The 10768-nt window shown below is 34.3% G+C and overlaps 1 protein-coding gene across 5 annotated transcripts in view; it reads right to left on the bottom strand.

Moving 5' to 3' along the window:
• Nucleotides 1-1210: 1210 nt before the first annotated feature.
• Nucleotides 1211-10768, bottom strand: part of LOC132905772 (uncharacterized) — a 40117-nt gene continuing 30559 nt past the window's right edge. Inside the window, exons 1-3 of one of the 5 annotated variants that reach the window (XM_060957394.1) lie at nt 5865-6728; nt 1480-5495; nt 1211-1411 (exon numbers count right to left, since the gene is read on the bottom strand). In XM_060957394.1, coding sequence (XP_060813377.1) covers nt 1526-5455 — 3930 coding nt within the window. In that variant the 5' untranslated portion in view covers nt 5456-5495; nt 5865-6728 and the 3' untranslated portion in view covers nt 1211-1411; nt 1480-1525. Of the gene's footprint in view, nt 5496-5864; nt 6729-10768 lie in introns of those variants that run through there. The other 4 variants (XM_060957396.1, XM_060957392.1, XM_060957393.1 and 1 more) reach the window with 4 other exon arrangements.

The raw sequence follows: 10768 nt of genomic DNA, 5'->3' as shown, positions 1-10768 counted from the left end.
AGAAAAGTATAAAACAAATTACTTTACACACAGTAAGTTCTAGACAATTTTAAAGAATATTAGAAATTACGAGTGAAAAGAAGACTTCGCTTTATTTCTAATCGAACTTTCTAAAAAACATAGCTGTAGTTTGAATACATTATTCATTTGAAATCACCCGCCAATTTTTTAACATAGCGAACGGTTTATACTCGGAGATTTTGCCCGTTTAGTCTCGTAAATTTTGTTAACATGACATAATGAACATAACAATCGTTAAGATTTATATAATTATCCATATATAATACAGATTCACATCTTATAAATTAATTTATGCGCATGTGAAGACTCAAGGATTTGACTCACAAGCCGCGACGGTTTTGCTTTTCGATATAGATAGCCGGCCTACACCCGAACCAATCACAAGCAGAGTTTCAATGGGCGGGGATGTGGCGTGATCCACGATGACGTCATGGTAGTCCGCAATCGATAACTACTCGACGTTTTAGCAAACCCCTTCTAACCCTGGCCTGTTACTCTAGTACTATACGATCAATGTTCAGCTTCAATGCACCACACAACTCTTACGGTATGATCGCGCATTCTTCACCTCGATAAAATGGGTTAACTACTTTGAAAGAACTATCAAAATATATATTCTAATCGCACTTTTAGTCATAAAAATAGATCATATCCGATATTTATGACTTCTTCGTCAAAAAGAAATAAAGCATTATGGATGTTGTTACCATGGAGGTAAGAAAGTGATTTTATCGACTCTACTGATTTCTACTGTAGTTAACGAAAATTTCGGCAAATATATATTTCAGAGAGGAAAGACAATTGTTTTGTTACTTGATGAATTTATATACAAGTGTAATTAATAACTAATATTTGCATATAGCCAGAATCTATAATTTATCATTTTAAAATGTTTTATTTCAATGTAGGTACATAAATGAATTTTTATGTCTTTATTGTAATTTTTTAACAGTTAAACCCATGTGTTATCATATGTACTTCGATGAATATTTTTTCATGATTTTGCAATGCATAAGAAAAACGGTAAGGTTAAATAATGTTAAACAAAAATTTCCACGAAAGAGATCATGTTTTAATATTTTTATAATTTAACATATACATTTAATCCGATTGTATGATATTACAGATTTTCATTTTCATAATGAAATACATATGATATATACCATGTGCAATAAAGTCAACAGCATAGTTAACGTTTAAACTTTATTAAAACCAACAACATTAACAAGAACAACAAGAACAAATCATTCCTTCAGAAACAGTTCACAGAAACTCGATCTTACACAAAACTCAATCGTCCTGCCGCATGTCGCTCAACGACGTTGTATATCAGTTAGTTATGCACTCGTATAGAATGGTTCACATCATAAATGATCATTTGCCGGGAGACCTACGACATTAGTAACATGATTCAAATAATAATAGTCTCAAAATAATGAAAAACGCTTCGAATCAAACCTTCTAATTATAAAATGCATTAAGACATTTGTCGTTAAGGGTCCAGTCATGATGCCGCTACGGTCGCTAAAAGCAGTGCAAGAAAACAAGCCAGCAAAACCATAGAATACGTAGTTATCAGTATGGTTATGAGGTTAGTAACATATGAAATACGCATTTCAGTCGAACGAGGGATAACATGTTCACAAGTATTCTTGCATTTTGTACTCTCACCTTCGCAATTTGGGTCACGATCAACAGTACGTGGTTTATCATCGGTCGATGTTATCGTTTCTTCCATATCGCACTCTGTTTCATTTTTGTCGTTCAGCGCCATTAAATTATTCTCAATATTTAACAAGGGAATATCCTCCTTAGTCTCGATGTTACTACTACAAGAAATGTTATTTGTTGCATCTTTTTTCAGCAAAGCTTCTAGTTTTTCTATTTCCTTCTCGTGCTCGCATAAACTTGCCGCTGCTAATTGTAAATCATAAACAGCTTTGGAAAGATCGAGTTCTGGATTAGTATGCAAATCATTTCTCGTTTCTTCCAGTTTCACAAAGTTCTGGTCATCACTTAAGGTTATTGTTGTATCTTCTTTAGGAACTACATTTAACGCATCAGTGGTCCTTGATGAACTAGACAGATCATCGTTTGTGTCGTCTAGACTACAAGTAACGGAGCTACGAGTACTAGTATTGGGCGTCGTACTATCGGTTTCTATTTCAGAACGGTGCGACGTCAGCGAATTTTTTTGGCTTGAACGACTATCACGTAAGTGATCTGCTACGCTGCTGAACGCCTCCGCAATTAGTTTAACATTTTCGTCCGCGACACGAAGATAGAAGTCGAATGTATTATCGTCAGTCTTCTCAGAACATTCGTTCTCAGGATTAGCGAGGGTTTCCGTCAGTTTCTCTATGTTTTCTTTATCCGTATCTTCTTTATGATTCTCCGTATTATTTTCTGAATAATGACTACCTAAAGACTGTATATGCAATATGGAAGATTCCTCCGTCTTATTACTATCATTGACATTTGCTATTACAGGAAGCTCTGAAGGAACATTCGTTTCCTCAGTCAGTTTCACTTCCATATCGTCTTGCCCTTCAATCAAATTGACTAAATCTTGACATAGACGACTGTATGCCGTGAAATCGGTTTCCGCATCATGATTGGACGATTCATTTGATTTGCTCTGCTCGCAATTCTGCCAGAATTCATTATTCAAGGCCTTTGATAGCATGTTATTAGATGTCACGGAATTCTGTGCTCCCGCATCATCTTCATTTTTATTACCATCCTGTAATCGAGTCGACGGTGAAACGTAAACACGCAATTTCTTTCTATGCGCATTCGTAATTGGACGATTGCCATTTATATCAGTTTTAGAGTTCCTCAATAAACCATCAGTACGCCATCGATCGTAATCGGAGAGTTCACCATCGCTCACGACACGCCTATCGGATCGTACGGGTAACGATTTGATATCTATTATTGTGTTATTTATCTCGTCCTTAATATCTTGAAGACTAGGTTCTCTTCTAAGATGAATCCTATCGTGATTAATTAAACCGTACAGATTGGCGGATAAAGATCTAACCGCTCGTTTCTTCTTCGAACCAAAAGTGGTTTCCTGATCTGTAGTGATGCTGGTTTTACTTTCAACGCTGCTCCTCGGCGTATTGGCATCCTTCCTGAGAGCTCGATAAGCCAAGTCATCCGTAACAATGTCAGGCTCGCATTGCGGAATGTATGACGAACGTGGATGGTCTGGCTTAATCGGTGTAGTGTGTAAATAATCGCTTTCTGTAGCGGCCGTCACCGGTCCTAGAGGTATTCCAAACGGAGGTTGAGGATCAATCACCTTTAACGTGTTATTAGCGTGATGAATGCTCCGATAAACGACATCATCTCGCGTTACATCCGGTTCGTCTCGACGTGTTAGGTAATTCGCGCCATACAGATAATCATCAGTTGTATCTTTGCGTGACAAAACAGGCGAGGCTATTAGGTAGCTGATATTAGACAGTGCAGATTGGCCGACCACTTCCGACAACGATGTAGGTCTCTCCTTTGGGTGCATTCTTCTGTAAGCCATATCGTCTTTCATTCTATCTATTGAATCTTCTGAAATAAATGGAACAACAGTATTGGTTTTTGCTTGACGTAGGCTAAATTCTTCCATACTCCGTCGTTCTGCCCGGTCAAGGAGATCTTCGTCTCCAAGACGAAGGCTGTTATATATTGCTTCTAGCTCAGAAAGTGCTTCTTCAAGATTCTTGGAACTTCTTTTCCTTTCTAACGCGTCTTGTTCACTAGTTATTTGTTTTTCTTCCTTTTCTTCGGTTTTCATATTATCTACGAATGTAATATTTGGTAAATTATAAGAATTTTCTCTTACAATCTGTTTACTTGGTGATCTTGGGCAGGAACAATTTAAAGACTTAAAAGTAGGTGATGTAGAATTATTGCGCATATTTTTTATATAAGTAGTGGACAATTTGTTTTCACGTATTTTGGTGTCATAATCTTTAAAGCTTGAAGTAAGTTGATCATTGCGATCGTTCCTCCTCTGACATTTCATTGCTTCCGTTTCTTTAAACAATGGTTCATCTATGTGTCTACCGGTTGAATTGTGTCTATTGTTCGTACATTCTGATAAATTACAAGTCTGCGTCGAGCTTACAGTCAGAGACAATGGACGCCGTGGACATTGTTTTATCAAGTCACACCGATTGATTTCGTTATTCGATTCGTAAGACCTCAAACTTTTTAAATGATCCTTGGTAACTTCGTGAATATCATTCATTTTAGTATGTAGAGTATCGTCGTATTTCGTCACACGATACTTCCCATTAAATGGAAACGAATTACAACTATAGGTGAAAACTCGACAACGTGGGTTTCTTGGTGGAGGCTCGGGCGGAGAGGAACTTCGACTTGCAACCTGACGATTTGTCGTGTAATCGTATGGATCAGCATAAATTGTATTAGCTGTAGGCGAATTGAAAATATAATTTTTCTCAAGATTTACGTGGTTCTTATTTTTGTGCAAAACATTTGGCTTTGCATAAGTATTATTCTGATTTAAATCTGTTATATATTGGTCTGTCGGATATTTTGTAACATCAGTAGACGACCTTGCTTGCAAATTGGATGCAACCATTCCAGATTGTCGCAAGTTTTCGATAGATCTTTGTACAGGGAAGGTATTGCTATTAGAATAATTGATAAAACGTGATGGTTGTTGTGGAAGCTGAAATAATTCATTTGTATCCACAGCTACAGATGATTGTTCTTCATTCATGAAATCATGACTGTTATGCTTATTTGCTATATTATTTAGGTTTTCTGGGAACTTGTGACCTTCATCCTTGGATAAACGTTTTATATAACGTTCCGTTCGTGCCGCTCGACTTCTTCTACTGCAGAAACCATTTTTTTGTGTGCTATGCCCAGCAATTTCATTTTGGTACCTTGTCAATGAATTACAAGATTTACGTGAATCCTCGTCTGAACTACTGTCTGCACAAATGCGATCCCGTTTTGCTTCCACTTGTGCTTTCAATTTATTTTTTCTTGCTTTCTTACTTAACCCATCTAATGAACCATCACTGCTACGGGAGTTTAAAGAATCTCTTTGCATACTTGCTGTATCCATTGATTTTGAAGCAGTGTCATTTGAATCATCGATATTTAAATATTGATTCGAACTCTTTTCAACTGGATGAAGAACAACGTTATGTGATTTCCTATTAAATACTGTTCGAGGTCTTGGCTGCCTTGTACAATATACAATTTCTTCATCGTTTGAAGAACTATCATAATCCCTTATCGAAGATATTCGTTTCAAGATTCCACCAATCGACCACTTTTTTTCTTTCTTTTTGTCTGTTGAAGTAACTGCATTACAGACTGGTAAGCGTCGGGTTGGTGGTAATAGGCCATCCATTCTTAGAATGTCCTTTCCACTGATACTTTTCTTCTCCATCGTGAATAAATAATTTATCTCATTAAATATATTATATTACCTAAAAAATTCAAGATTAATTAATATCTAAAATTTTAGAAACTTAATACTGTTTGGAAAAACACGACTTTTTAAATCTATGATTTAATGTATATTAATCTATAATTTTAGTACGTTGATATTAACATACATTAATTGTATTAATAGCTATAACTAGACTGTGGATATTTGTGTGAGTTTATATTTTTATGAACAAAATGAAGAAAATAGAACCTAAAAAGAAATTTATTTCACCCAATAGATATTACAAGTATTTTACTAGGTATATTTTACGTACTTTTGCATTTCTCATAAATATATAAACATCTGCAGTCTAATAACACACACTCACAATTTCAACAATTACAATTGCAACAATAATTTTACTTACGGATATATATGGATATGTATATATACACAATATGTATAAATGCAGAAAATGTGTAAAGATGCGAATGCAAACACTTTGCTATAACCAATAAACAGATTACATTTTATCGAAAAGACAAATCTTCCATTTTCGATACCGATATGTTTATACTGTGAACACCTTGAAGCAAGGTTTCCATTATAAACAATTATATAGCATTGCGTGTATGTAGTATATAAATAGAATATTGTCTGCTAACCTCCATGCAGACGGTCGGCTGAATGATTCAGATAAGTATTAGGCGAAGGGCGAATTTTCTGTACATCTGCCAAAAATTTTCCCCTGTGTGAATCGAGAATGTCAGTCACAAAGTCCGTTCACGTTTCACAGCATAAAAAACGCGGTACTAAACTTAGGTCAGTACATCCAGCGCAGTATTGATAACGCTGATAGGATCTCCACACCTCTTCTGCAGTCTTTCGCAATACGCTCGTTATCTTGACAGTTGAACTGTAAAAGCGGTGTCTCGACTTCGACTTTTTCGTACGACAGTAAGTTTCTATGATTCTCAACGATTCAGAATAGAGACTCGGTTACGTTTAACGTTTAGAGAGGAGTGTGTCTAGTTTCGAGACATCTGCGATCTGTAACTATCTTTGTCTCGCGCTCAGTTTACGCTGCCATTACATGGACATCGACGAACGCGTATTACGCGTTGAACACAAAGAATACTGGTGGACTACGCGAAACTGACTCGAATCAGATCGAATCAGATATGAGAAGAGAAGGGATTCATCGTTTAGACCCCACCCATTACACCAATCTCCCCCCATACTCTCGCGCAGAATCACGCACGGTGAATCTTACACTCATCTTATGCACCCACGCACCATAGATGTACTTATATATTTACTTAGAAGATCGTTTGGAATCATTATGACTGCGGATGTTTATGCTAGTGTATATTCTTATGGGAAATTAGCAATAAGGCGGAACACTTTATGGCAATGCATAGAAATTTGTTTTATCTGTAGCAGGTATCAAGTACATATAATTTCAAATGTGCACTATTTGCTTTGAGAACAATATGTAAAAGTATACAAGAGCATAAACTTTTGAACTTTACTAACTACGAGTAATTGGTATTAACCAATTCGATATAATTATTAAATGACATTAAAGATTTAATAATATTGGAGAAAATTTTCAATTTTAAAATTATATTATAAATACAAATATAAATATATATCGTTATAAATTAATTTTAATTTATAGAGATTATTAACAGAAGTTAATATCTAAAAAATTTTCAGGACCTATTGCAATTTAAATTATAAATCGTATGACTGATAAATATATATATGTAGATATATTTTTGCATGTATATCCACATATTATATTTTCATATTTCACATATTTTATTTGCATACTTTGACATATACTAAATGCATAAACATCTGCTAAGTATTGCTAAATGTTACCTTAGTTTAGCTGCTTGCTATGCTTACACTATTTTATTATTGTTATAATGCATAGTATATATGTATGTCTTGTGTTATGTACAAAGCAGATATGTGTACGTGCACTAAATGAAATAAGATTGGTTTTGTGAGAATGTGTTAATTCCTCCAGTGACAGTCACGTGATAGGCTCTGGATGGCATTGCTTTATTATTATGCATCACCACAGACAAGATATGGGATAGACTTATAACTCAATGCACAACCATATCCGAAAGGCTCCAGAGACTTCTTACCATTTTGGGATCATTTTGTCAACGTTACTAATTATAATATAAATTCAGATTCAAATTTATATTCAGATGTCCAAATTCAAATTCAAATGTATGGGATCCAATGAACTTAGGCATCTATTGTGTAGCTTCTAAGATTTTGATGTGTTCCATTTTGCTGATCTCACAGACATGATGTACTGAATTCAACGATTTTGGTCTCAATTTGTTACATATACAGAGCTGTGATGCACACAAAACACGTATACAAAATAAATACATTGATATTGAAAATATTTATAAATAATATTGATTTCCTTGTTTCGGACTATTGAATTGGATATAATTTCTATGTTCGCCGTAATAAATCGCAGAGGGCGTAGGAAACACTGATTTTTTCGAAGTCGGTATTTCAGAACATGTAATACGAAGTTCGCCTTATAAATTTCTTATTCTTTGGTTAGAATTGAAAGTAGAGGAATTTATGAAAGCGGTTCTTTTAACATAATTCCTTGTTTTCTTAAGTGTAAAACGAAGTATGATATTTGTTACATAATTCTAAAGTTTGCTTTTTTCTTGAGATGCAATAAAGATTATCATACTTTTTCGTGAAAGCTATATACGATAAGCGATAATTGGATTTGTTAATCGTATTAAGTCATAGGAACCTTGAACTTACGACATCGAGTCGTTCTTGAGATTCAGCCTCAAATTGTATTGCATTCCAGATCTGAATTACATCAGGCTGAAACATATGACGAACCAAGAGGCGATATTATAAATAGAAATGCTTCGTAAGCTTTGCTGACATTTTAATCTGAGTTGAACTTTAACTTCTGTCTTTTTTTGAAATAGAAAAGTTTACATCTAGTATATATTCAGAAATATCAGTTAATCCATAAGATGAGATTGATGCATAAAGGTAAATTAAATAATATAGCAAAACAGGTATTAAGTACTCCAGAGTAATCACACTGATTACTTTTTAACAAAGTCAAGCAGCATTCGTTTTAAAATCGTAATCGCTTCTTGTAAGCACTTTGCGCTTTCATCACTCTAAATTGCATATAATTGTATAAGACCTACATTTCTCGTATGTTCAACCAATTTGTTCTGATGTGTATACAGGGTGTCTAAAAAAATTAGTGATATTTTGACTGCATTAAATAATTTACTATTAATTAGTTTGTATTGTTTATATTATCGATTGATTTGTTATTAGAATAGATCGAAAATGTTTATATAGCTTTACAGATTTACAGATTTTATGAAATTAAAGAAATAAAACTTTTTAATCTGTCCTACTTTTTTTTATTCACCTTTAGATTTATTTTACCATCTAAATATCGTAAGGAGTACTTTCCCTTGGATACTTTGGACAGTTTGAATACTTTCGCATATCATGAATATCCTGCAAATTTTTGCACATTAAAATTTCTCATAAATGCATAAATCTACAATTTACAACAGTTTACTTTGTAGACAGAATTCAGGCAAATTTATATCATATCAAGACGTGGACATAATTGAAAAGAATTATTAGAGCGTCATATAGTATTTTACGAAGCATCTGAAAAAGTGCGATTGTCACGTAGAACGCGAATTAACGTCGTCGTCCACGACATTCCTCTGTTTTAGAGAGTTGAATCGTTTGCTTTGATGTTATGACACAACAATCGTTTACGAGAGTTCTGATAATACGTACAGTATTTATCATGTTAACTATAAGAGATAAAAATAAAATTTTCAATGTAAAAAATATAACTTATGTATTTTTTTATTAAACAAATTTATTAAAAAATTATTTGTTGTTAAGCATATCCTTTATTACTATTTATTTGAATGACTTATTTTACTTACTTTTGTATTATTAAGAGCTTGAGAAATTGAACCAGGAAATACAGGAGAAACAAAAATATTTTTTACCACAGGAAGACATAAAAGGCTAAAATTTGTTTTATCAAGTTTAATTTATTTATTACAATTAATAGAACTAATAAATTGAGTTAATGTCCACCATTATTGTAGACCTTGAACCAAAAATATCTTGTGCTAAAAAATTTTAACCATCTTCATCTATAAATATCCATTCTATTTTCCCTTCTATTTTATCAAATGCTGAAGAATGGAACAAAGTCTCTCAGAGAACCGAATCGACTCTTCTATTTTCTTCCTCTCGCGCGCGCTTCGATCGAAACGTGCGTGAAATCCAATAACGTACGCGGATATTTTAAGAACGATTCGGAAAAAAAAATAATAATAAAAAGGAAAAAAATGCGCTAAAAAGGTGAGTGCAACGTGTGTTTTGTGAAAGTTATGTCTCCAAGGATTGTTCGTTGCATAGCGCGTCACACGATCCGTTAAATGTCCCAAACCTTTTGGAGACCGTTTTATTTTTTTGAAATTAGGTATTCATGCTGCATGATTCGGGTCCAGAGAGCCATATACGGCTGGCCAAAGACACCAGACATGATGTATATGTACGTACCTCATCGATGCAGCAAGGAGAAAGCTGCTTTCAGTGTTAATTCAGGACAAGTACCTTTATTTTACACGCGGCAAAAACTCCATAGGCGAAAAAATCGACGTGGCGCCGATTAACATGGCTCGAAATAGCGGTGCCGATCTTTTTATAGCATGGCGAGTGTCTATTTATACCTGGACGTATATTTAATCGTCACGCAAAGGGAAATACGTAATTTTCGGATGCGTGAAAAAGTGGAACGGAGTAAATTGACTTAACGTTAAAGTATAACATTAGTGAACACAATAAATAAATGCTTCTTTGAAAAATCGTCGTTTCATTGAAATAATAATAACCTGATCGTTGGGACGAATAATGTTTAAACAAATTTCACACGGAGTATGAGTGAAGTTTTCGTTAAGAATTTCTCTGCTTTTTCCTTTTTTTATCTCGAGTTTATTTAGCTCGCGATGTTTGGTTCCAAATACGTGACCAGACGATTGTTTTAAAGAAAATATTTATGAAACGCGAAGAACGCCAGGGAGAAATTTGAAGAACTAGAATAAAGCAATTTCTTTACGTCTTTATGAATTGGTTTTGTATTGGTGAAAAATTCGAAGCATCCCGTACTGGAGCCGTAAAAGTCTCAAGGATATTAATTGAAACAGCCTATAGAAATGGCAGTCGCTCCATGATTGCAGGGTCAAATGATGACAAGGACAACAATCG

This window comes from Bombus pascuorum, chromosome 4 (genome assembly GCF_905332965.1).
Source record: "Bombus pascuorum chromosome 4, iyBomPasc1.1, whole genome shotgun sequence".
NCBI lineage: Eukaryota > Metazoa > Arthropoda > Insecta > Hymenoptera > Apidae > Bombus > Bombus pascuorum.
The sequence above is the reverse complement of the archived record's forward strand: the minus strand, read 5'-3'. Positions and strand labels throughout refer to the sequence as shown.